A 27,613-nucleotide genomic window follows, 5' to 3' on the forward strand; every position below is an offset into this window, starting at 1 on the left:
AAACAGAAAGTGTCAGTTCAGATTCTCACCTCTGGGTCTTCTGGGAAGATGTTGTCTACCAGTCTCTTGTACCGAGGCCTGAGCGCCCCGCAACAACCACAAACCCCTGAGGAAGATAAAAGATGAGGAGGGAGAAGAAAAAGAGAAAGAAGAGAAATGGTCAATTATACTTGTGCAGTATGAGTGACAGAAATGCAATAAAAGCAAAGAAAGACGAGTAAACCCTTCTTTGCTGCAGCACTATTTGTCTGATCCGTGTAAATGAAAGAAGACGGTGCCTAAGCAATGAAATATGTCTCAAACCAGCCTCCTGTTACAAAGGTAATATTAAAAACACTATAGACAGAAGGTAGGGTTAAAATCGCTGTATAGTGAATAGGAGTTTTGGTATGATTACTCATTCAATAAACACTGAGATACTAATAAGTCAGTAATTTCTGATTATAATTCTAAGGCAGCAACTAATAATGGCTACACATTCACAACATAAAGTGATGAAAAGTAAGTCACAGAAAGTAAATATGTCAGCAAGGAAAATACAGCTGCAGCTAATAAAATAATAATGGGTAAGCTAAAGAGCAAGTATTGACTGGCTTGTCAGTGTTATTGTAGGGTCTCATTAAAGTGGTACATTGAATACAAACGTATTAACACATGGTTAATTTTATTACTGTAGGTGCAGTTGTCTAGCTGCGCTGACAGTGTAAAAATGATTAGCTTAATCTAGAGAAGCAGGATATATCCTAGGAAGCTCTTAATAATGGAAAGACAAGACAGCAAAGCTTCGTCAATAGCTTTCATTGTACCGGGGGAAAACGTAGCAAGCATCCACAAAACTCAAAACACACCTACCAAGTTGCCAAATGTTGAATTAAAATCATTAATGTCAGCTCTGGCGTGATGCCATCATTCAAACTACTGAGTGCAAGATTAAAAAACATGTTCATTTTTATGGAGCTTCTGGTAAACAGAAGCTTGGCTGAGTGAAGGGAATTCTGTGAAAAGACATTAGAGCCAGATATGGAAAGAATGTGGTCACAAGACAATTACAGTCACAACATTGCTGCTCAGATAATATTACACACACATGCACAGACACACACACACACACACACACACACAGGCACACACTCTCTTTCTCTCTCAAGGCAATCACGATAGCCTTAAAGAGAAAAGTGCAACACACTGAGCAGTGATTTTTCTGACTTTGCATGGAGGAGAAAGCAGGCTAGGCAGCGAAGAGAGAGCTGGTTTCTGATTGGTTGAAAGAATTCAGCAGTGGTGAGTCATAAGGGGACCCTGGGAGAGTGAAGAAATAAGGGGGGGAAAAAAAAGGGATAACCTCAAAAAAAAAAGTTAACCATTCATACGTCTCTGTATAAGAATTATTACCTTCCTGCTTACATTAAACAAGGACACACAAAAAAAGTAGGTCATTACGTTGTCAGCAATGCAGTCAAGTTTAATGAAGGAAGGATTTGATAGCCTGACCCTTCAAAAAACGTTAGACAATAAAAAAAATAATCCGCAAAGGAACAGCTTTTCTTCTTTCCTTCCTTTCTCCCTCCTAATGTCGTTTCCCTTCCTGCAATTCTCCCAAATGAAAAATGTTTTATTATTCATTCATGTTGGTTTGCTACAGATTCCTTTTTTGCTGATGTGGCAGTAAAACCCCATTCTGAGAGTACACTTACCAGACATTAACAAGATTACCAGCTGCACAGTTTGCCACCCCCTACCACACAGTGGACTGTATCCTACATACAGTAGATTCTCCCTCAGCTCATGACACCAAGGCAACACATTTCATCTTTTTAATGCACCACCACAGATGTATACGATCTCTCAACACAGCCAGGGACAGGTGCCTTGTGATGAACAATGTTCACACTATGAGACACCGAGCCTCCTACAGGGACTAGATTTCCCAAACTATTGCAACACATCCTGAAAAAAGACACTCACAAAATTCATTTTCTCAATATAAAATGGATCAACTGAGATAATGAAGGCAATCAGCTGCCACGTGCCTGACTCACGAATGCAAATGGATGAGCTGAGCTGGCTTACACCACCTCGCAAGACATACAACAACTGTGCAAAACTGCTGATTTCCCAGACACACAGGCATTGAAAGCAACATTAACTGAAATTGACATCCTTATATTCCCAACTTTTCAATTCTTTAATGATGAAACCAATAACCTGACAGCTATAAAAAAGAACATGTTCTATGTGATAAGTAATTATTTTAAACTAAGGACAACGTGGCCTTAAAACAGTATTGGTTAACCCTATGGGCACTGAATGCATCCTTTACATCTAAACAATGAGGCTATGAAGGCAATAAATGGTGAATTAACACTTATATCTTAAGTGCTTTAAAGTGAGCCTTCATTCACCCATTCACACGCTAATGGCAGCAAGCTACCAAATTGGACTTACCATCAGGAGCCATTGGAGGTTCAGTGTCTTGTCGAAGGACAATTGGACATGTGGACAAGAGGAGCTGAGTAACAACTAACCCTATGATTAGTGTATGACTCCACCTCCTAAGCCACAGCTGCCCTAATAATGGTCCCTCTTCTGTGCTATGTTCCTACATTAACTCGGCTTCTGGTATGTTATCAGTGACCTGCACCTGTGAGGAGGGGAGTCAGGATAGGACGTCCTTGAAAAGCCGTTTAATAGACAAGAAGGTGTCTTTAGTGTCTTAACCATTCGAAAGCTTGTCTGTTTCAAGGCCTCTATCTGCTCTTTAAAAGTTCTGCTGAAGTCCGCAGCAGGAGCTCTGCTGGAGCTCAGGCTTATCTCTGAGAGCGGTGTGTCTATTCATAGTTCTGCCCCTCTCTCCTCCATCACTTCAAACACTAATGAGGCCTCTGCAACCCTCCCTCCCTTCCTACCTCCCTCTGTCCCTTCCTCCTGCACCCACCCAACCTCCCTCTACCACCTTCTTCCTGCACCCACCCAACCTCCCTCTACCACCTTCTCTCATCCTTGCTATATTGGCCCGGGGCCTGAGTGTAGGAGTCGCCGATGAATTAATGAAAATGCAGCGGGTCCCAAGTGTAGAGAGGAAAGGGTGGAGGACAAAAGAGTGACAGAGACACAGACAGCAAAAGAGGGAAAAAAAGAGACAGAGATGGAAGTGTGATGGGGGAGGTGGACTGTGATGCACTGAATGAGTCACAGATTAGTGCTACTTATTGCATCTTCTCTGTCCAGTACAAATCTGTCCCGTCCTCTCTGTCAGCAGTAGAGGGTAGAGTGTTTTTGGGAGGAATAGAGGGATAAACATGTTTGTTTTATTGGGTTTTTCTTTTCTTTTTTTAAACAGGGAAAACTTTAGAGTCCACAATAATTCTTAACCGCTCAGTGGGGGTCGCAATTTATGACCTATTATTCCATACTCCTGCGGTGCACTACAGGCATCTGCATTTTCTGTTATAATTGATGATTAAAAAATTATATTCATAGGTAATGTTTTTAGTGTGACCTTAAAGTGGCTGCCATTGCTTTTAAGGCTAGTTGGTAGGCCACTTACATGCAGTGTTTATATATTTTGACTATACATTTGAGCTATTTTTTGAGTCAAACTCTTAAAACTAAGCAAATTCATCTTAAAGCTGAAAAGTAGTTTCCGTATTTTCAGAAGCTTGATAAAAAGCTGATGTGTTAAGGTAGGCTGAAGTGGCGTGTAACACATACTGAACATTATAACAATGCATGCAATAGGACTAGAACTATTGATTATTTTAAAGATCAATTAATCTATTAGTTTTGTTTTTTTTAATAAACTGACTAATTGTTAAAAACATAGTGACAAATGCTCACTGCTTCCAATGTGCTTAGGGCTTCAAAATGGGCTGCAATACTGTTTCTGTTCTGTTGGAAATTACTCCAGTCGCCTCACTGCCATGCCAAGACAATACTGCATAGTTGTGCTGAGTTTGTGCAAAAAACAAACAGTTGTTTAGTGTTTCTGGTGTTGGTAGGGTGGAAAAAGCTAAGAGAGAGCAACAAGGTGGGTGGACAAGAATTTGGATGACAGCGGTGAATAGCACACATAGGGGGTCTCACGACATCCACCCACTCTGCATGGCAAACTGACAACACATTTAGGGGCTGGACGCCGAGCTCCTCCGCACCTGCGTACACACTCGCTCATAAACCCACACACAAACAGGCTCACACACACTGAGGAGCACTGAACGGAAGAACAATAAATTACTGGTTGCTGGTAGACAGAACAAAACAATCAAGGGAAGGCGGACATCTCTGCAGCCTGGTGCACCAGAGTTGGAGAACTTTAGCCCGGGTGATGTCTCTTTACGGATGCTTCGCTTCACATTAATGCAGGAGGAAGTTACGTGCTGTGCATACGAACAAATGTGAGGGGTCTCCATCCCTCAAATCACAACGGTAAGGAGCCAGCCAATCACAAAGCTATTTTTATCCCCGTAACAATGGGCTGGTACATTAACAGATTACACTTTCCATTTCCCCCAGGATGTCAGCTTAACGTCTCCACTTCAGGGTGAAAGGGTGAGAGAGATAGAGAGACGGGAGAAAAAAACTGCATGCTGAAGTGAGAAAAAATAGGGACAAACAAAAAAGAAATGCACAGGTCTTAAAAGGCATGTATGTGCATGATGTTTAAAAAAAAAAAACACACTTATGCAAACACGGTCAAGTGTTAATAGGAGTACTGCTCTGTGGGCTGCTCATATCAGCAATAACAATAGCACAACACAAACCAAAAAGTTCTGCAAGTTAACATCGGATACAAAAGGAATTTATCTGAAGGAATTCGAAAGTCAAAGCACACATGCGCACACGCAAGGTAGTGTGTGACAAGTAGCCCAGCGCATCTTGCAGTGTCATATCTGCACCTGCTGTCCCAAAGCTGCTCGGTTGTACCCAAAGTCACGTGGCTGACAAGAGAGAGTAAATATAGTCCTGACACCCTGCAAGGAGAATATTAAACACACTTCGGATCTGTGTGCACATTTGTGCGGCTGGAAGAAAGACCGAACCGTCAATACACATTTAGACCTCACCTTCACCTGGGGTCATGCAAAGCAATGGTTTTAGAGGCCACGCTCCAAAGCATATACAAACACACAGAAGCAAACAGTTTATACTCTGTAGCCACCTACATGCAGTGTATACATATACCTGTGTAAAATACAAGACCCTTCTCATGATGGTTACAAAGCATGTTGCCCTTCAGGGGTGTTATTACATAAGAGGGAGGGGGGGGAGACACAGACCAAGTCCTGCTATTTTTACATCAGCAAACAAAGAAGGACAAAACATCTTTAAACAGTGGATTCACACAATGAAATGCAAGCACACAGAAGAGTCTACAAACATGCATAGAAACACGACACTAAGAAAGAGGCGAGGAGAGTATAAGCACATAATGAATAATAAGCAAGGCTGATTCAACAGCCAGCCAATATGTACATAAGCTGTCGCTCAGTGAGCTGAAGAGAGGAGGTGAGTAAGGCAAAGAGTAAGACGTTTGTGTCACGAAGGCATGCAAAGAATGACAGATATTCAAATGCATTACATATATGACCAAAATCTACCCCTCCTCTCTCTGTCACGATGAGGCTATAGACACGCACACACACTGCAGAAGCATATGTGCAGTGTGTACATTTCTTCAGCCATCAATTCATGTGCACCAAGTCAGATTCAAAGCACACATTGGATCCAGTGTGGGTGGCAGCGAACATGGCTGGTATAATGCGACCAACATACTGATGAACAGGCCCAGCTGCCTTCAAATCCTAGTGACACAAGGCCAATCCGACACACTATGAATCACAGTCAAACAGGCACGGAAACTAGGCTATGAGGGACACAAGCCCAGAGCAGCATTTCCATAAAGTAGCTCAGTGGTGCGCTGCACAGTAAAGCCAGACTGAGCTTGATCTTCCAGTGTTGATAATTCATTAGCCTACAAACCAAAGACTTTTCCCATCAATAGTCTGCAAAGCAAAGCAAAGCTCGCTACATTTTTAATTAGCGCTAATCAATGAACCATATATCCACATGTCCCAGTAACACCAGAGCTACAGTAAACGATAACACCAAGAGCATTTCCTCATGATTGGAAAGTATCCAAAACTTTAACAGCACATATGATACTAACGTGTTCCCGAGGAAGCATGAATTTATCATGTGCTACCTAAAATATTAAAGAATCGTGAAAACCAGGACAACAAGAACAAAGCTATAAAACATCTCACAGAGCCTGTTATCACACAAAAAGCAACAACGGTTAACTGAATATGTTGAGAAGAGCACAATGCTAACACATATAAGGAAACAATTTGAGTAAAAAGTGCAGCACAAAATAAGTATCTATTACCAAAAATGAACATCTTCAAAGCAGAGTCTCTCTGTAATTTAATAGAGCTGTATCGTCATAAGAGTCCAAGTTCCCATAATGCGCTTTTAAGAGACATTACACTCGAATGACAGCTGCAGTCTAGGACAAGAAAGCTAAGAGGAAACATGTTTGTAGAATGTAGGAAAACTGGCTGAACGCTGGACGCTTCACATAACACACATACTTTACACAGCCTGGAACACAGACAAACACACAATGGAAGAGTGACTGTTATTCTTACCGTACATCGATCGTGATGTTGGAGTCTCTCACTACAGACGCTTATGTTTCCTTAATGCAGCTTCGGTCGCTCATACAGACACACTGACGTGCCAAGAGGCACTGAAAACACACAAACACACACACGCGCTCACACGCACACTCTCTGGGATAAATGCCTGCACGTGTGCTTGGAGCTAAAATGCGCACCGTGATTGGTGCAGAGCCTGGCCCGATGCAATGAATTACACACACTCTCCCCGCTGTGCAGCCACACACACACACACACACACACACACGCGCACAAAAGGGGGCTGAAAGGCAACGTCAGAGAGAAGCGTGCCGTGATGACCTTGGATTTTCCCGTTTGTCTTCTGCAACAGCGCTCCTTCTCAAGGGGGTTGTGCAGATTTCACATGCAGGCGCATATACAAACACACCCACCTCACTCAAAGTCATTTCTCTCTTCAGCGGCGAAAGACACAGAGGAAGGGGGGGAGTGAGAGAGAATAAGAGAGAAATGTACACTACAGGGAAAGCAAGGGAGAAGACCTCCCACCCACGCAATCTCCTTTTCTCCCTCTCTCTCCACCCCCTCCCAGCATCACTCTTTCCCTCCTCTCCGTCATTAATCTTCCCATGCCTCCTGATTTACTTTCTTTCAGTTTGTCTTTCTATGCTTATGCATCTCTCTCACACATTTCCTTCAATTTTCTAGCCTTACGCCAAAATGTCTGTTTTGTTCCTCTTTCTTCATTTTGTCAGGAGCCGAAAAACACCCACAATGGTTGCCTGATGGAAACCTCAAACATACCAGTCACGTATTTCATATTCTGTTACTTTGATATATAACCATGTTTACTGTGACATTTTTAAGATGCCAGTGTTTCATTTTTTCAAAACCATAGCACATAAATAAAATACTTTTCAGCAGCTGCCCCGCTCAGATGGCAGAGCTTCTCACCTGCACATGAACCCACCACATGAGAAAAACCTTTCTGATCAATTCAGGCTTTACATTACCACACAGCCATAACTGTGACAAACATAAAACCAGATATGATGTTCACATGATTGGCTCTAATGTACAAGCTTTCAGTGAAAGCATAAACCTGATGATGCTACAGTGTCCTTGTAAAAGCATATTATGCGCTTATGCCTACTCAACCTTTTTGGTTCACATTTTTTCCATTAATCCAAAAGTCTGTTTATAGATATAATTGCATGATTTTTTTAAGAATGGTTATCAGCATTTAAAAGGAAACATGAACCAGGTTATATGTTGTGCGATAGCTAAGATCCATTATAAAGCTTGGTTTTGCAATTACCAAAAGTGCTCAGCTGTCATTGATTGAACAAAGAGAGAGTGGGCTACATCAGGACCGGTTCAATAAATTAAAGATGGGGTGAATTGTTTGGTTTCAATTGGGCAACTAATACAACAGATTCAAACATAGCTGTAGCTTTGGGCTGCATCCTTATACTGTGATACTGTCATTCGCTGCATTTCACTGCAGCTCAGACCACATATATTTGTGATACCAACACTCCTTCAGGAGAAATTCATATCTTACTGCAAGTTTTTTTTTTTACTTGTAAACAACAGGGGTCTTGTCGAGATCACTTTGCTTGAATAATCATCATAGTAATTTGCAATCAAGCTAGCTTTGTTTTTCTCATTCTCACATGGGAGAAGTTCTGATTGCTGGCACGATCAGCAGTATTTCCTGTGGAGCTATATGGATCTCATTCTCGTGCAAGAACAAACATTGCTCTTATCCAACGGAGAGCATTTACTGATGTCATTTTTATTAGTATTTTATATTTTTTTTGTATTTTTATGAATCAGTCAACATTAAAGTTAAAAAAAAAAGCTCCAGGTGGATGAAGTTTCTCTTTAGTCAACACTGTTCCACAGCCACCTACCAAGTACCAATTACAGCCAATGTTCCTTTTGATGTTGGCCTACCGAAGTGCTCAAGGACCCTCTACAAACTATGAAATAAGCTGAATCCATTTTACAGGCCAGGAGGCAGCTCCATTTTTTCCATTTGCAACATTTTTTGTCAGGCATCATGGAATCACATGGAAGAAAGCACTTTTCAGTGAAATAAATCTCTGTCCGTGCCACTTAGAACGAGAGAAGGAGCCAGAGAGAGAACAGAGGAGATGGTGTTGTCACTTACCCTTGCCAACGCGATGGTCCAGAAGGGTACGACAGTCCAGTGCCAGCCTCTGAGAGGTCGGGACATCAGGCGCAGGCAAGGGCATGGCAGGCAAACAAACACACAACAGCCCACAAACGCACAAACTCAAACACACACTGCTCCTTTCACAGACACTGACAACCCCAAACCAAAGCCCAAACTCTTGAAAAGTAAGCCTACCAATACACACAGGGTTTCAACTGCCTTAAATTCCACAATCCCTCGAAAGTTAAGCTAAAATGCAGATATTTACTCAATCATGTACATCCTCCACTGTTCAGTTTGGCTGCAATACACACCAAACGCATGCGTACGGCAAAAATACACTTTTCCTCAGTCAAGCCTGAACAGAAAAGCCAACTCCAACTTCTGTGTAAAGTTTCACACTCGCGCAAACTCACACACCAACTACGAGTCCCTGGTGCACACCAACTCGCATGTCCCTGTCTTGAGGCTTCTTAGTAATTTATGTTAGTACACAGACAGATTGACCGCATTAACGAAGAGATTAGCGATTAGTCCTTCAATAGCAGCTCTGCTCTCCGTGTGTGCCTCTCTCATTAATAAACATCTCACTGACACAATGGACCTCACTATCCACCCGAAGTCTCTCTCTCTAGGGCGAGAGAGACCGGGAGACACAGGGAGAGGAGGGTGGAGAGAGGCAGGGAGAGAGGCAGGGAGAGAGGGGCACTGTGGGACGGCCATTCAGTCAGTGGGCTTGGGGTTCAAGGAATGTGGCCGTCAGCAGATGCCAACACATGTAAAATGTCTGGTGAGTGATTTCTTTGCAGATTCACACACACACACACACACACAATGCTGCAAGAAAAGACAGGCCACGCACAAACACACACAGCTACCTGGAACACTGATGCAAAGTTCCTCTCACAGTACATTTTCACAATGAGCAGTGGGGTACTGAGGGTCTGGATCAAGCAGCTCTTACAACTCGTTTTAATGTCCTCAGTTTTGTCCTCCATTCAACTTTTTGGAGGGTCGTCACCAGGCTTAGAACAGGTGTATAATAGTATGCCCACCTGTCATGTTGGATGCTTGTCACAAGGCGGCGTTGTACTTCCAGGTTCACAGTGGAAGGGAGATGGGTGGCACTTCAGCCCCGAACCGAGTCTCCACCGGCGCGCTGGAAATCAGGAAAACCGCTGGATTGTCTTTGGCCTGTGGAAGTTAGTATGCCCAAATTAGCCGATGCGCTAACTATTGTTGATAAATAAACACGTCTGAACCTGAAGTGTGAACGTCCACCTGACCAGCGACAAGCAAACTGTGTAACGTTAATGTAGCATCTTATGAACGTGTCCAAATGATGACAGTTAGCATTAGTTCAATTCATTTAACGCTGGTGTTAGCAATACTAGCTGTCACAGGTTTTTAATCCAACTTTATCTCCTCGTGATAGCCTAGCGAAGTGTTTCCCGCTGTTTTTCCTCTCATTTCGATTAGGTTTAAACATGAACTTACGGCTATAAAATCCACTCATGTTATCCAAACTAGCATCCGTCTATACTAGAAGCTAACATTAGCTAACTAACCCCCCTCCTCCTCCTCCCTTGTTGGCTGAGCTTATCTGAACAACGATAACTGCTGTCAACGCCCATTACTCACCATAAAGCGAACACAGTTAAAATCCTCAAAATGTGTGGCATACGGACAGGTAACGTCAACCGTGGAGACTAAAGTTCAACTATGTGAGGACTCCATACATTCAGACTGACCACCGCTGCTGCTCCTCTGGCTACCAGCTGTTACTGGATAGCTGTAATTATGTGACAGCCCACCACTGGACAGTATCTGAGTGATGTCTGAACACATGCTCCAACCACAGCACTGTCCCTACGTGTTACTAGATTAATATTGGAAAAATAAACATGATTTCATACAATTACTTGGCCAGAATATTCAAATAAGTGCTTTAATATTACAGAAATGTGTGTATAATGTATTTTTATATTGTGTATATTAGGTAGTGTTACTGTTACTTATTATTGCTAAGCTGAATATTACAGTGAATATTATTATTGAGGGGTCAAATAAGCAACAGCCTTGGTTGTTAAAGTCAACAAAACATTAGTTGTTTTTTGTAAATTTGTGTGATATACATTCAGTTTATATTTATATGAAAAGGCAGTGTCGGTGTTTTGTTGTCATACATTGCTTTCAGAGGAATCAAACCATATGAAGTTACTGTGTGCAGGGATATTTCCATTTTACCGGTAGCTCCACTTTTGACCTTTTGGGTCAAGGACACAATTCTTTCTCACTAATCAGTGAATGCTGCTTCTAACCCATTTAGAGTCTGCAATTCCGTTTTACCTTTAATATAATCACTAATCATATACCATCATTTATGCAGAACTGTAACCATCCAGCCCTGTGAATTTCTGCCCACATCTCCGATTTGTTCAGCAATGCAAGAATGAATAAAAATGAAGTTAGTGATACAAAAAGGTAATTCAGTCTGACCATCAGACTATGATAGAACTTATATAAAGATGTAAAATCAGTGTAGGCTGCTGTACGGCTGCTGTATCTGGGGATGGGACATGCTGCTTTTGCAACAAGTCTACTTTCTACCAGTTGGTGACAGCAGTGAGTCAGGAGAATCCCAAAGGAGATTGTTATAAGCAGTCCGCAATCTCCAAGATTATTAACATGCCTAAAGACTAAGGACTCCTGTTGAAACACTCAAGAAATAAACTTTACAATCACTTTTTAAGATGTCATACACCTTGAAAGGGAGAATTTACTCCTACATGGTAATAAGGAGCTTTTTGGCCTAGTGCTCCTTACTATCATAAACCATATGGGCTCTCTGTCTTTCGGGATGGGGATTGTTCTGTAGAAGGAGTCTTTGACGTGTTTGCACACAGGAGACTATTGTCTCATAATCCTTTCATGTTTGTTTGTCGGTTTGTTTTTTAATTCAACATATTGAAAATGCGGTGTGATCAATAGGAGAATGTTTAGGACAGTCTCTGCTTTGACCCTAACTGACCTGTACCCGTCTTCACTTTCAAGAGCTCTGTGTGACTGCCAACAGTGAATGCATTCACCATCCAAGTGCAGTCTTAGACACCATCAGACACAAATGTTTGGCAAGCACGTATGGCCACAAGGTTGGTTCTGTTGCTGGTTTGGCTTGAGTGCTTATGAGAATCAGCTGATTAGTGGACAGCCAAAGCGGTTAGCCTTAATACTAATTAGCTTCTGGGGTTTTGCCCTTAGCAGACTAATTCATCCTAACCCCTCCATCAGGTGAACTCAAATTGACAGGAACTCCAAATAGAGTCACTTAATAAAATTACAGGCTGCGCGTAAACAGTTGAGAGACAATCACTGGCATTAACTTGAATTGCTCATAATGAACAAAAGGGCTACATCAGAATGATCTTAAAAGATTTACTCATTCCCTCTTGTTGTGTCTAGTAACAGCGACCTCTCATTGAACATTTTCAAAGGTGCTTTGTTGAATGCTTGCCAAGTGTCAGAGGGCTGTGCTGATGTGGTAGCAGTTATAGTAGAGCTAATTGCCTCAGATCTGGCGGCTATTTTTAGATATAAAGTAATCAGCGAGAAAGGTCTGAGCTACACGGTTACGGGGGACAGATGGGAATTCATTAGATCAGCCTTAGGGGCCTTGTGCGTTGCCTGGACACAATTAGAAAAGCAAGTCTCCAAAACTTAAACCAGCTTACAACCACAGGGACCACAGGCCTGCTGATGCTATCAGCCCAGTGAGTGTTCATCATTAATACTGAGGTCTGTTTGTCTGCTTTAATACACCTGTTGTTCTCGATGATACAATACAATAATACAATCTTGATTTCCTGATTATGTCCAGACAACAAAACTATACTATTAACAGGTAAATCCTTATCATAACAGGTGAATCTAAATAGCTTAATATAAATCATTTGTTGAAGTATAAGTAGTCCTGGTCTTGCGTAACAGAGAACATAAGAACAACCATAAGACAAAAGACACTGATCAGCAGAGTATGACGCTGTTTTCACTCTTTAATGAAACAATATAAAGAAAATAATTCAATCAATCATCTAGTGTGTACAGCCGCGACAAATTTTGTTCTGAAAGACGAATATAAAAAATAAGTTTTGATTAAGTTAAATTCTCTTGAGTTTCTATGTGTTACAGAGAAATAACAGACAGAAAGCTTGTGTGCCTCTAGAGACACATAAAGACATAGAGTCTGACAATCCACTGAGTCCACTGAGAAGCAGCCACAGAGAGAGATGAAGTTGTGTGGAAACTTTAAGTGTCTTCATCAGATATAGTTTTTTATAGTGCTCATGCAGTTGCTTACAATACAATAAAACATACAAAAATGCTTTTATTTTTATAGCCAAGTCATGCCTTCATAGAAACACCTGAATTTAAATGCCTAATAAAGGCAGTTTCATCCATTTGCTGTTGAATCACCTCAGGATGCTGTTACCAGGTGGGAGATGATTCATCTTATTTGCTTTCAAAGTCTGCCTGGTTTTGTGGGCTTTTAGGTGATGTTTTTAACCTTATGCCTGTAATTGCACATTTGCATACTGACATAACCAGCAGCCAGCAACTCTGCTTTCAGTTTCTATGATGACGTCAGAATTGGGAGTAGAGTAATTGAAAATGAAAAAGAGAGTGTATAAAAAAGCATACTATAAGTGTCAGCCCTGCTTTTAAACATTTTGGATGACTTGGCCAAAGGTTGAGAGCATTGCATCTTGGCGTTGTCTTGGTGCCTGTGAGCTTTGCAGGCCAGTGAGAGTGGCTGCTGACTAAGTAATCCTCTTTGTGCTCCTCACTCCTGCAGCTCTGCTTTGTGGCAGTTGTTGACTTCATTTCAAAACAGTCCAGGTGGTGACCTTACAACCCAACTCCACACATCTTGACTGGACCTTTTTATCCCCCTCTCTTCATCAGTTTGAGACTCTTCATCACAGTGGGGACTACTTCAAGTTTAATTTTCCCTTTCATGGATTATGCCTTAATTTTCAGATCTGCACTTGCTTCCTGTGAGATGGAAAAAGTGGATTATGACGGGCCGAGAGCAGATATATGGCAGCTGCTGGACATGAGGAGCGGATACACAATATGTAAAAGAATACAGGTATGTTTTGGAACTGTCAAACCAATAGCCTTCATCAGGATAACCTTGATGTTGAATCACCTAAGGGTGCTGTTACATAACCCCTGATGAAAGGTTACAGTAAAATTGTTATTTATACTACAAGTGTTACTGAAGTTTTGACCTCTTCAGGCTTTCGCTCTTCTCTATGGATCTTAAAAGTAGGTAAAGTTTTCTCCTTAAATAAGTGCAGATTGTCATCATCATACAAGTAGCCTTAATTCAAATGTGATAAAAACGTTTTTTGTTTTTTTTTAATATTGTTTACTTTTGAGTGTTATAATTGTTAGTGTGCCTTGGACAACAGAATAAGAAGTGAACCCTTTACAGCGGAAAACAACAAGTCAAGAAGTCGATAAAATAAAATGCTGCCATATTATAGCATTTTCTTACAGGGTGAATATTTGTAGCTGTCATAACACAGCCTTAATTAAAAATGTGACTCTCCTTATGTGATGTGTTTTATTATATCCAGTCTGTGCAGTGTGGATACATGGTGAGAATCCGACTGGTGATTGTGGACTGTGAGTAGGTGGGAGAGCAGCAGCTAGAGCCAGAAGGACCTGGAGGAGTTAAACTCTGGGCATTAACCAGCTCAGGTCTAAATCTGGCTGCCAGATAATTTGCGGGAAAGCTGCCTGTCTTCTGGCACACACTGTGTCAACATGTGGAGCCTGGTTCTATCCAACATGCTGAATGTGTGCAGCAGAACCAGACCTGTTCCCATAAATCTTGATGCATTTATTTGGACTTATGCCCTGTGAGGCCCAAGTGGTAGATCATATCAGGAGCCACAAAAGATTAATTGCTGTATATTTACACACAAATAATAATAATTCAGCATTCAAAATAAGTCCACACAACAGATAGCATCAGTATGGAAGATGTAGAGATGATGCAGTGGTAAATGAGGAGGATAAACTACTATTTTAAACCAGCAATCATCAAAAAGGAAACAAACAGCAATATGTTTCATAGCTTTTCAATGAAGTTGTACATTTTTAATGTATATAATAAATAAAAAATTCTGACCAAATCTAACTGGACCTTCTTACACTGAGGATGGTCCATGTATCCATGTTTAGATAAAACCAGAAATTATGATATTTAGCTCAATTTGTCGCATACTGTGTTGGGTTGGACGGACTCACTGAGAATGACCTGTCAATCACAAGGTTCTATTTAACTATAAATTAGAAATTGACATTAAAAATGAAGATAATGCTGTATTGAAGAAGACTTCAAACTACCCCGAACCCTCACCCTTAGTACAGGTGCACCCGCTCTACCCCCCCTCACCTGTTAGAGCGGCCTGCACCTGTACTAAGGCTGATTCTTTTCCACAGTGGCGGTGAGAGTATATACTGTCAATTCCCTTTCCCGTAATGCAGCTGTGTGTCATTCCTCCACCTGTTAAACACCCACATCCTTCAAACCCCACCACTCCAAAGACTTTCTGTCTTTGTAGTCTCCAAGCCCAATCTGAGATGACTCTGTTGACATCACTGTGACATAATCAAGGTTATTTTCTTGACACAGCTCCTCCAGAGCCACGGAGGACATCATACAGCTATTTTCACAGGCTTAGTAGCACTACCCAGTGCTAGTTTACGGATACAATTGGTGGAGTGTTCCTTTAAGAATGAATGTTCATTATGTTGATAGTGTGAGAAAAGCACATTGTGACCCGGAGCAAGTCTGACTCATCACTAACCAACATGTTTTCCCTTTTTTTCCACCTCCATCAATTTCTCCAGGCTGCTGCCTTCTCCTGATTTAAGACATCAGATGAGGTCAGCTAAGGTCATCACCATGGTGACCTTTGCTGATACAACACAGGTCTCCCCTATGGAGCTGCGAGAACCAACCTGCCTGACCGCAAGCCTGTCCCCTGGACTGCGGCGGAAAAAGAGGCTGTGGCAGAATGCTGTAAAACACATCATTATCCAGCAGGAGCTCAGTGCCCAGGTGATTGATTATCCCACAGTCATCAGTAGATGTAGGTTATTGTTTTGCACATATTCCCCTACAGCATTATGCAGACTGTGTGTACTGGAACAGGCATGACGCCTGCAGTGACAGCATCATCATGAATTATTGGGCCACTGCAGTAATGAAAGATTCAATCAATTTAACTGTAGAATTACTTTAAATGGCCAATACACCCAAATTACCCTTTCATTGATGTTGTAAAATGGATAATTATAATAAATAGTTTTGCAGTATTTGCCCAATATTTTGCAATATGCCACCACTCCAACAAAGAAAGTTTGCCAGGTTATAAAAATAATCCTGCCAAAACTTTATTGTTTTCATTTGTTATACAGATTACACTTTCTATGAAGGCCATGTCTATAATACATTATAAACACATTCATAAGACATGAATGCAAGAGGAAAGTGACAAAAATATTCTTGTATCTGCCCTGTGATTTGCATACACTCCAAAATTCAATAGGTTCCTTCTTGGCCAATGTTAAACCTTTCCTTCAAGTTTCATTAAAATCTGGAGTAGCAGACGGAGGAGGACAGAGGACCTTGACAGAGGTCTGCACCCTCTGAGTGCCCTTCTAGTTAAAATGTGAAGTGTGTTTTGGAAAATAACGATGGCTTTGATGATCATTGTGAACTATTTTTGTCTTACACATACTCACAGCAAGTAAACACTGCTCATAGGTCCTCCATAGGTTTCTTATAGTATCATACAATTGCTAATAACCAGTTCACAAAGTCAAAGTATTATTGATGTTTATAGACATTATTCTATTCCAGAAACTTAGAATTTATAATCTGTTGGGCAGTTCTCTGTGTTTTCATAACTAACATTATGGTAGTTATAATGTGCTGTTTTACCCAGGACTCAGATTTGTCTTTAAAACACTTTTGTCACTTTGCCATTGAAGCATAAAGCATTACTAATCTATTATTGCTATTATTATTATTAGGTCTTGTTATAAGTTGTCATGCATGATTGTAAACATTTATAAAGAGTTTTATAAACTCATAGATCAGTGTCCAAAACACAATTCAGTAATGATTTTCTAAAAACTCTACACTCTAGATAAAAAGACAACTCCTTTCTAAGGTGCCACAATAAGTTTCCTTTCCACCACCATAAATCAATTTCTGGCCCATTTCAACCTACTGGTCTCTTGTTAAAGTGGCCAACATGAAACGTGCATGATGTTACAGTAAATTAATCAGATTTTCTGTTGTGTTTGACAGATGGGTGTAGAGCCAGCACGTAAAATCTTTGTGACGGATACCTACATGGACGAGATCAACAAACAAATCCGCAACAAGTCCTTACGTGGGGTCACAAAACGCCGCTCCTCCACGTTCAGGGTGCACCCTTCCCAGGCCCGTGGTTCCACCTGCACACAGAACAGTGTCAGGGGTTCTTTTAATGACTACGCCAGTGATGCTGACTTCTTTGTGCACTGGGGCCACACAATTCGTGGAGTCTACATACCCACCCTGAGGCACACCTTCAAGTCTCGTGACCTGGAGAAACTCTACCAGCAACACTACTCCCACCAAAGACGCAACTCTTTAGCCATCACCAATGTAATCGATGCTGTGGCCAAGCTACACGTATTGGTTCTGTACCTGGCACTGGCCCCTGAGGCGGTCACAGACACTCTGCGTGGCTGCCTGACAGGCATTTTCATGATGTTAGCTATTGCACTGTGTGTCACAGTGTTAACCTGCAAAGACTCCGTGTCCCCACGGTGGCTTCACTATGCTGGCCTAGCCAGCTGGCTGTCGCAGACCACACAGGTGCTGGGAGGACTGGTGTATGGACTGGAAAAAGACCCATCGTGGTATGTTTTGTTCTCACTGTTTGCCACATACACGCTGCTGCCGTTACCTCTTCTTTGGGCCATGTGCGCTGGGTCCCTCACCTCAGTACTGCACTTACTGGTGGAGATAGTGCGCTACTACAATGATGCAATGCTCTTGAGAAAGGTGAGAAAATCACTGATTAAACAGTTTTTTGAAAATATTGTCCCCAGAAAAATATTACAAAGTGTTATGTCTGAAATGTTTATTAATTCATCATTATAAAATCAAAGACATCCCTTTACTTTAATGTCAAAGTAAATACTATACTACAAAGCTTTTAGCTTTTTGATAAGATTCCCTCTGAGCTAGGTTTTCTGGATTGTCTCATATGTATTTATATCTTGCCCAGTTTTATGTTCTACATCCTAATAAACTAGAGGTCAGGCTTAATAAAACACAAAATGATAATGTAATGTCCACTCTGATGTTGAAATGTTGGTTGCCCTGCTCTGTGTGCTCCAGTTTACTTTGGACTATTTCTCTGAAGTTTCCCCTGATTCAGCATTGCCCTACTCTGAGAGCACCAGACAGGCCTTTTTCCTTCTGACTCAGCTGAAGGTTTCTACACCAGAATATTATGCAGAACAAGCCATGTTTTATCCCTGTATTGCAGTTTTTATAACTGATACTGAAGTTACTCTACACCTATATTTTATATCCTTTAATGGCAACAGTTTTATTTTTATTGTCACAGTTATTACTCCCATCTACAGCCCTAGGTATTGTCTTCAAGCCTACTAAACCAAACACAATTTCCCTCTGACATCCCTCAAGTTATTTCAAAGAAGAAAACTCCATTTACTATTGATTTATCCTCTTCTTTGCCCACATGTATTCAGGTTTCTTTGTTAAAATGAATTGTTTAATGCTAAATCTCTCTTGGGTTTAGGTGTTTGCCAAAGGCCTGCTGTACCTGGGTATGAACACAGCTGGCTTGTTCATCCACTACCTGACAGACCACGCTCAGAGACAGGTTTTCCTGGAGACACGGCGCTGCATTGAGGGTCGCCTCAGACTAGAGCAAGAGAACCAGAGACAGGTACAGCGACTGCCGACAGAGACACTGTATTATTCTGACAACTATTGTCTGTTATCACTTTTCTCCAAACCTAGAAAGTCTTTACCAATATTTATCATTTAAATAATTAAAAAGGTGCCTCGCAAATTCTCTCCTGACCCCTGTGTAAACCACCCACTGTCAATTAGAGTTTATTATTTTGCTACACAGGAGCGATTGGTGCTGTCAATCTTGCCTCGCTTTGTTTCCTTGGAGATGATTGCTGACATGAGCTCTTTGGAAGATGAACTCAGTCCTCACGAGTTTCACAAGATCTATATTCACCAGTACAAAGACGTCAGGTACACACATATAATGTTAATACGTTAGTATTTACCAGGCCTTAGGAAATAAGTTCCTCATGGATGGCTGTTTTTTTTTTTATTTTAATGTTAGTAATTCTACTGGACTTGGTTTTGCATTTGTTCACAGAAACCAAACAATGGAAGGAATTTCTATTTTAAATACAAATCTCTATTTAGTGTACCACTTCTATTCCAACTCCCTCTCCTCTTTGCAGCATCCTTTTTGCAGACATCAAAGGCTTCACTCTGTTGTCGATGAACCTGTCAGCCCAGGATCTGGTCAGAACTCTCAACGAGCTCTTTGGACGCTTTGACCGACTTGCAGATGTGAGACTTTAAGCTCCTTTTTTTGTTTTGAGATAATTTATACTTGACACGACTTCTATTCCATCAATAATTTATTTTCTCTTTTCTCCTTCTCATCGCAGGAACACCACTGCCTGCGGATAAAGATACTGGGAGACTGTTATTACTGTGTGTCAGGGGTCCCTGAGCCACAGCGTGCCCATGCCCGTCATTGTGTCGAGATGGGCCTGGCTATGATCCATACCATACGGTCAGTCTTACCTTGCTTCTTGAGTTCAATGATCAATTTAATTTCACTATTTTGCACGAGAGGGCAAGAAGAGAATTATGTAAAAATTAAACATATACAACTTTTGGTCACTTTACTATTTTTCAACAACAGCTCCGTGCGGAAGCAGCTGAACTTTGACGTGGACATGAGGATCGGGATCCACTCTGGCTCTGTCCTGTGTGGGGTACTGGGCCTGCAGAAATGGCAGTTTGATGTCTGGTCCTGGGACGTGGGCATTGCCAACATGCTGGAGGCCGGAGGCATACCAGGGTGAGTGGTGTCTGCTGGTACCAGCGACAAGCCAAGTTGATGTACAACATTTGATCTCTGCCTGGAATACCACATACATTTATGTGAAGCCCAGTAGATTCTGCTTTTATTCCTCTATCTCACTTTTTCCATTTTTTGTCATGTTCTGACTTAAAGAATCTATACATTTTCAAAAATATTATACTTAGGATAAGCCCTTGTTATTTCATATAATAAAACTGAAACTGAAATTTGCCTGCTTGCTTTTAACTGGGATCGAAATCACTTTTTGTTCAGAAATATTGAAACAGAAAAGTCTGTAAATAATTAGAGATAGAGATAATTTTCTCTGCTTCTGTTCGCTCTCATCCAGACGCATCCACATCTCAAGGGCAACTCTGGACTGTCTAGAGGGCACCTACAAGACAGAAGATGGTCATGGCCGTGACAGGAGCGAGTTTTTGCTCAAACACAACATCGAGACTTTCTTCATCTGCCCTCAGGAGGAAAGGAACAAAGTTGATCTTACCGTGCCCACCAAAATCCTGAAAACGAATCGCACTTGGAACCCAGAGTTACCCCTTGGGAACATCATTGACATGAACAGTGTAGGTGCAGCAGGATGACTATTGTTAGGCAGTAAAATGTTTCACTTCTAATATATATATATAACATATCTTAAGTTCCTCAACCATATAAGACAAAGACACAATCATGTATTTAAATTTTTTTTTGCAGATCCTGGCCTCCTTCACAAACGGCTCGCTGCCCAACATATGGCAATCCACCTCCAAGGAGATTAACAAACGCATCCAACATGCCATTGAGGTTCAAAGCAGTGATCGTATGCACAGGGAGCACATCACTCCACTGACCCTGGTGTTCAAAGACACACGCATAGAAGAAAAGGTAAGCAAGTATAAACATTGGTTCCGAGGGTGTTTGTTAGCAGGAAATTAGATATTGCCGCAGAGTAAATGATGCTGACTGTGATTTCTGTTTGACCTCTTTTGGTTGGTCCAGTTTTCCCAGATGAGAGATGAAATGTTTAACTCCAACCTGGTCTGCTCCTTCATCCTGCTCCTCTTTCTCATGGCTGCTCAGGCCCTTATTCCTGCACCCAGGTAGGAAGACACCTACAAAGCTCACATTGTTAGAACTTGTTAATTTAATTTTTATGGGTTTATCAGATTTGAATTGTTCATTTATTTTCTTTTATTTAAAGCTAGACATTTGGGGCGCCCTACAGTCCTTGCTGCAGCGACCATGGGTTCAAATCNNTTTGCTGCATGTCATCTCTCCCCCCTTTTCTGTCAACCTTCAGCTGCCATATCAAATAAAGTCAAAAAAGCCCCAAAACTATATAAGGGAAAAAAAGTTTTCTGCACTTAAATAACAGATAAGTTTATGGATTGCAGCTTTAAAATATAATACATTCTTTATTAAAACACATTTGTAGAGATACTGAGCTAACTGAAAGCATATGTTGGTTTAACCTGACTATGCATTTTCTGCTCAGGTTGTCTGATTTTAAAGTCACCATGTGTAGGATTTAATTTTTTTACTTTGGTGCCATCTGGAGGTAGTATCGAGAATTAAATGTCATTTCAAGTTCATCCTACACCCTCATAAATTCACACTTTTTCCAGTGCACATGTCACACAACATTTTCACTACTTTACTCGCTTCCTTCCTCTGCCTCTTATCCTCCTCCCATGTTCTTCCTCTGCAGGCTGCTCCCAGCCATCCTCCAGTTTTCCGTCTTCCTGCTAGCCTACATGCTGCTGCTGCTGTTGGCCTTGGCTGAAGAGTTCAAGTGCACTCCTGCAGCACTGCAGTACTTCTGCTGCTGGATCCATGAAAACAACAGTGCCCGTAACCTCCTCACCCTCACTGCCATTGTCATCAACTTTGGCTTTGTCTCTACTGACATGGTGAGAGTCTAAAGAACACACCTGATTTATATACACCGAAATATTGATTAAAAAAAGTTCCTTTTTTTACTGCCACATAAAATTGGACCTTGCATGTAACATTTATTACGTTTGGTAAATCCAGTCTTATCATATCTCCTACTGTTATTTGCATGATCCCCCTTAAATGTATATGAGTAAAGAAGAGAGGCATGCACCCTGCTGACAGTTAAAGTGTGCCTCAGATGATGACCTAATTACACTTCCAGCTACTGATAGCAGTTGAAGCCAAAGCCAAAATATGTAAAAACCAACAGAGACAGAGTCTAAATGTGTATCTGTTATCTCGTGACTCTCCTCCTTTCAGTCTTTTGTGAGTTGTCAAAGGTTTTATGTAATTTGTATATTTTTTATGTCCAGTTATGGTGCATTCTCACAGACACAGGAGAGACTGATGTAGTGGACAAAACCAACACAGCCCCACGTCCACTCACCGTCTGCACTTACCCCGAGGTACGGACAGCAGCAGTTTAAACATACACGCAAGCAATATCTGTCATCACAAGCATGTGGTCTCGTAATTAAATACATTAAATCACATTTTCTTGACTAAAACATACCTCAATCATTCTTTTTTACCATTTGTATAACTTCAAGAAAGTGATGAAAATACATTCTTCTTCAGTGTCTCTAACCTCTTCTTCACTCTGTCTCCTCAGGCGTTTGTATTGAGTGGTGTGATCGCCATGGTGACTTGTGCCGTCTTCCTGCGTCTAAACTCTCTGCTGAAGCTGGCGGTGTTGCTGCTCGCGATGGCCGTCTACTCCTACCTCATCCACCTGACCTTCCTCTCACTCACACGCCATGATATGCTGCACAGGTCAGTGCCAGCTCAGGCTGTGGCCACACATTGAATTTTTTAGGTGTTTTTTTTTCTACATTCAGATCAAGGTTTGTAATTATTTTACTTATTGTGTGTAAGACTCCTGTTGTACCTCTCTTCACTAACATATGCACAGGTCTCACTATGTCAGGAGAAAAGGAATTTGCATCCTTCTCATGGCCATGTTTATTGTTGCTGTCTTCTACAATGGACGGCAGGTACTGTTAAACTCACTGTTTTAACCATGCTGCTGTTTAGCTTTATTTGCCTTAAATCTGTTGACTGCCAGACTGAGTAGATGGGTAAAGACGTGTGTCATACACAGGCAGGTGACCTCTGATAGTTGTATCTATCCTTTACTTTCCAGTGGGAGGCCACTGCCAGGCTAGACTTCCTGTGGCGTCTGCAGGCCCAGCAGGAAGTGGAAGACATGAGGGAACTGCGGGAACACAATGAGTGTCTATTGCACAACATCCTGCCTGTGCATGTGGCGCGACATTTTCTAGACCGGAGCAAGAACGATGAGGTGCAGAAAACATCACCTCACCTGTGACTGTGCCAGCCTCTAACTACAGGGGAGCACAAAAATATAGTGACAATAATATAAGTGGATTTATATTTATTTATTTAAACTATTAAACAACAGTTGACCTCTTACCTACGTAACTAAATGTCATACTGAATAAATCAGTCTATATACCAGTCAAACAAAAAGGTGTTTTTAAGAATACCCAGTCAAGATGAAAGTGTATGACACCATGTTTCATTTCAGGAGCTTTACTCCCAGTCCTATGACGAAGTCGGTGTCATGTTTGCCTCCATCGCTGGTTTCAATGAGTATTTTGAGCAGAAAGAGATCAAACATGAAGGAGTGGACTGCCTCCGACTTCTAAATGAGATCATTGCTGCCTTTGATGAGGTGCGTATGGGACTGAAAATGTGTGAGTATTGTAAATAAAAACAGTAAAGTTTGAAGGACCAGTGTGTAGGATTTAGTGGCATAATCCTCCTAAATGTTACACGCTGGACCTTTAACATGCATTATAATTAATCTTTCTGTAAGTATACCTTTATCTGTGGTATCTTTATGTGGTATTCTCCCTTTTAGAGGAATTGTTTTTTCACCTGCCCGTTTAGCTGCTAAAAATACAGAGACAGTGAAGTTTAATCCAGGACATGCTGTTGAGAGAGGGATTGTTCCCCGTTGCATAACTCAGCTGCTATGTAAGATATTGACGTGTAACCTCACCTCTTTATCTCTAAATGTTTTCTTTCTAACAAGTTGTTGGAGGAGTCGTACTTCCAGTATGTGGAGAAGATAAAGACCATCGGGAGCTGCTACATGGCCGCCTCTGGCTTAGCTCCAGACGGACAGGTGGGAGATCCTCTTGCACACATTCTGCTGGGTTTTTTGTTGTTGTTGTTGTTTTGACTACATTTGCCCTTCCATCATTCCTTCATCTTCTCTCTCTCTCTCTCTCTCTCTCTCTCTCTGTATCTAACCATCCATCTCTGTCGCTCTCTCTCTCTCTCTTTCAGGCATGTATGGATGAATGGAATCACCTGAGCGAGCTGGTTTTGTTTGCGCTGGCGATGCAAGAGACCTTGAAAGAAATGAACAGGCATTCTGCCAAAAACTTTCAGCTGCGTGTGGGTAAGTGGCTGACCTCCTACACACACGCGCACACACACACACACATACTCACATAAACAATAGATGGTTGATATAAACCTTCTGGGATTTCTTGTGTCGACTTAATAGACTTAATACAAATGAATTATTTCTCTAAAGTGAATTACTTGTTTGTGATGCACTTTAAACAGGTATCGCCCATGGACCAGTGGTTGCGGGGGTGATTGGTGCCACCAAGCCGCAGTATGACATCTGGGGGACAACAGTGAACCTGGCCAGCCGAATGGACAGCACAGGTGTGAGCGGGCGCATCCAGGTACCTGAGGCCACGCGCAGGATCCTGGTAGAATGGGGTTTTGTCTTGGAGCTACGTGGAGAAATCTTTGTCAAGGGGGTGAGTGGCCAAAGGATGGAGACTGGTTTTGTTCGTCCTGTTGCTCGTGGTGGTTATACAGTGTGTTAAATTTACTGTCATCGTCCTTAAACATATATACAGTGAAATGGAGAACTGTTGAGTACACACAGCACCTTCCAAAATACTGATGTTACTGGATAGATAACTTATGTGAAGTAAAGGCATGTGCAGAGATGACATTAAGGATGCTTTAGTGAAACTTGGCACAGCTGATGATCAATTCAATTTCAATTCAATTAATTCAATTCCAATCAACAATCAATTTATTGTATAGCGCCAATTCATAACAGAAGTTATCTCAGGACAACTTCAAATAGAGCAGTCTAGACCAAACCCTTATACATTACAGAGACCCAACAGTACCACCATGAGCAAGCAATTGGCGACGGGGGCAAGGAAAAACTGCCTTTTAACAGGCAAAAACCTAGGACAGACCCTTCGGCTCTAGGTGGGTGGTCATCTGCCTCAACATACAGACAGAACGCACAGCAACAACAGTAGCAACAACTACACTAAGGCTCAAGCTTTTCTGATTAAGTTCACATGTTGACACACAGATGTTACCTTTCTTATTTTTGGATTTCTTGACATTCTTGAGCATTGAAATACACTAAACATAAAATCATTTTTAAAAACACAAGCTTTTTATTGCATCCCTTATGTTTTCAGTTGTCTAACGGTGGTGTTAAATGTAACCCCTTGCATGTCAACATAAGGTACTTGAATTCAGTAAAAGTACAAAAGTAGCTTAGCATGAAAATATGTATATATAATAGTGTCAGTGACAAAGTGTCAAGAGTAGATTACTCATTATACAGAATGGCCCATTTCAGAATCATATATATGTATTATTGGATTATAATTATTGATGCATTAATGTGTTTATCACTTGTCAATGCTGCAGCTGGTAAATTTGGAGCTAATGTTAGTTAAAGTCATATATTCAGTCATACACTGTTGGGCAGCTGAACCTGCAAAAATACATCATCATTTTGTCCAAATACATGCTGTAAAAAAGACTGTTACCTTAACACATGTAATGCAAAGCTGCAGCTAACGTCAACATGAGATTAGTCAGAATAGCCGGAAATGCTTGTGTCAGGGATCAGGATTGGACAGCTTTAAACAGCAAATTAGCTCAAGTGTAGAAAGAAACTCAATGGGGGCATCTGCTGGTGAAAAGTAGCAACAAAGAGAGTTGCATTACTGTTCAAATGTGGAGACATTCATGCATGAAATGTGGAGATATTGATGCATTGTAACCATATTTGTGAAGAGGTCTTGATAATAATTGAGAAAAGGATTACCACACTTTGTGATTTTGCTGTCACTGTAGGTGAGCGAGCGTCAGGGGAAAGTCCGCACCTATTTCATCAGCACCATGCGCAGCAAGAGAGCCAACCCTGGAACAGAAGGCCGCCTTGGGGGGCGGACAGGAGGACGCATGACGCTAGCGGGAGTGGTGTTTGGTCTCGTCCAGGCCAGGAACAAGGAAAAGATAAGAGAGACCAATGGGGGGTTCGCTCTGACTCCCTGCACCCTTCAGTGCTGAGGGGACTTCTAAGGTCAGGAGACAGCAGGAGGAGGAGAAGGACATAATCCAGCCATATTGTGTCTAATGGTTTTGCTGTTTCATACTTTGCTTTATAAAAATTTGCCACACAAACAGAGAAGAGGGTAGAGCTAATCCAAATCCTACTAGAGCTTTTATTCCTGTTTCCATCATGACTGTGTCCTCCTTGGCTTTCCTGTCAACCAAAAAAATAAATCTTTAAGGTTTTGGGCTGTATTGTGCTTAACTGACACATAAGGAAACTCATCTATAGGCAGATTTCCATACATTTCACACAGAGTAGTATATTAGAAAGAACTGTCCTACTGACCTCTTTTAAACCGAATAAGCATGTGGAGAGCACTGCTTTCTGTTTTTTATTGCCATATCTACACATTATAAGAACTGTTTGCAGTTCATTTTGTAAAAAAATTAACAAGGGCCAACACTTTTTTTGGCTGGGATAATACTCCCGACCTCTAAGCCAAAACACAGAATACCTCAAACAACCAGCTCAACCTCTCATAGACTACCAATGGCCTATACAAATTTTTTTTTACTGTTATCTTGCATTATTTGTACAATTATTCAGTACATTTTGTATTGTAAGTCAACACATAAATTCTACTCAGCTACTGTTATCCAGACTTTTCAAAATACTGTATTTCACTCGATCAACATAATTCAGCAAGCAGTGGTTCCATTATTTATTCATCCATTTCTGCTCAGGTTCATATTTTCCATTAATAGTTTAAACCTGTATAGCTCCAACTGAAGTTGTATGTCTAACCTTTCATTTCACCGTCACTGTTAGTGGATTTTTGAGATTTTTGAAACATCTGAATGTGACAAATCCCACCGTACCCAGTACAGTTTTGCTCTCACTGCCCATTGTAGCCGGGAAACTCAACACAGAGGTGAGTGTTTATCTATTGAACCAACTTTTATGCCAAAACCCATGTCACTCCTCTCCTTGTATACTCAAAGCAAAGGACACAGAAGGTTGTTTTTACGTGTAATAATGATGTAATAACATGACATATTGTAGACCTGATGCATGTTGTCACCGTCACATAAAAAAAACCTTTGTCTTTGCAAATTATTATGTGTTATTGTGTTTTTTTATATTTCAACTGAAGGATGACTTCAAGCTCCTTTATGGAATAGATAGATATAAAATGTATAAATGTTAATCAAAC

General features: G+C 41.2%; 2 protein-coding genes across 5 annotated transcripts in view; one reads left to right on the top strand and one right to left on the bottom strand.

The window, feature by feature from the left end:
- Positions 1 to 10,613, bottom strand: part of LOC118340732 (protein EFR3 homolog B) — a 29,318-nt gene extending 18,705 nt beyond the window's left edge. Inside the window, exons 1-3 of one of the 4 annotated variants that reach the window (XM_035678855.1) lie at positions 10,459 to 10,613; positions 9,873 to 10,011; positions 30 to 106 (exon numbers count right to left, since the gene is read on the bottom strand). In XM_035678855.1, the coding sequence (XP_035534748.1) occupies positions 30 to 106; positions 9,873 to 9,879 (84 nt within the window). In that variant the 5' untranslated portion in view covers positions 9,880 to 10,011; positions 10,459 to 10,613. Of the gene's footprint in view, positions 1 to 29; positions 107 to 6,647; positions 7,022 to 8,811; positions 9,372 to 9,872; positions 10,012 to 10,314; positions 10,417 to 10,458 lie in introns of those variants that run through there. The other 3 variants (XM_035678856.1, XM_035678854.1, XM_035678857.1) reach the window with 3 other exon arrangements.
- A 5,143-nt stretch (positions 10,614 to 15,756) lies between these two features.
- si:dkey-206f10.1 (adenylate cyclase type 8) lies at positions 15,757 to 27,036 on the top strand. The gene is made up of 20 exons (XM_035678589.1): positions 15,757 to 15,952; positions 17,210 to 17,953; positions 18,720 to 18,869; positions 19,059 to 19,189; positions 19,408 to 19,519; positions 19,621 to 19,748; positions 19,881 to 20,039; positions 20,392 to 20,626; positions 20,757 to 20,927; positions 21,042 to 21,142; positions 21,751 to 21,952; positions 22,352 to 22,444; positions 22,651 to 22,811; positions 22,951 to 23,032; positions 23,182 to 23,340; positions 23,587 to 23,733; positions 24,097 to 24,189; positions 24,354 to 24,468; positions 24,639 to 24,841; positions 26,199 to 27,036. The coding sequence occupies exons 1-20, from the start codon at positions 15,773 to 15,775 to the stop codon at positions 26,412 to 26,414; spliced, it is 3,582 nt and encodes a 1,193-aa protein (XP_035534482.1). The 5' UTR covers positions 15,757 to 15,772; the 3' UTR covers positions 26,415 to 27,036.
- The last annotated feature ends 577 nt before the right edge of the window (positions 27,037 to 27,613 follow it).

The sequence above is a fragment of the Morone saxatilis genome, unplaced genomic scaffold, assembly GCF_004916995.1.
Source record: "Morone saxatilis isolate NCDOM2014 unplaced genomic scaffold, NCSU_SB_2.0 Contig7, whole genome shotgun sequence".
Classification (NCBI taxonomy): domain Eukaryota; kingdom Metazoa; phylum Chordata; class Actinopteri; family Moronidae; genus Morone; species Morone saxatilis.

What these genes read in the sequence shown, in the direction of transcription:
- si:dkey-206f10.1 (XM_035678589.1), top strand. Translation starts at nt 15,773, where the DNA reads ATGAGGTCAGCTAAGGTCATCACCATGGTGACCTTTGCTGATACAACA. An exon ending in ACACACGCATAGAAGAAAAG is followed by an intron (nt 20,928 to 21,041) that starts GTAAGCAAGTAT and finishes TGGTTGGTCCAG; the next exon opens with TTTTCCCAGATGAGAGATGA. An exon ending in TCATTGCTGCCTTTGATGAG is followed by an intron (nt 23,734 to 24,096) that starts GTGCGTATGGGA and finishes CTTTCTAACAAG; the next exon opens with TTGTTGGAGGAGTCGTACTT.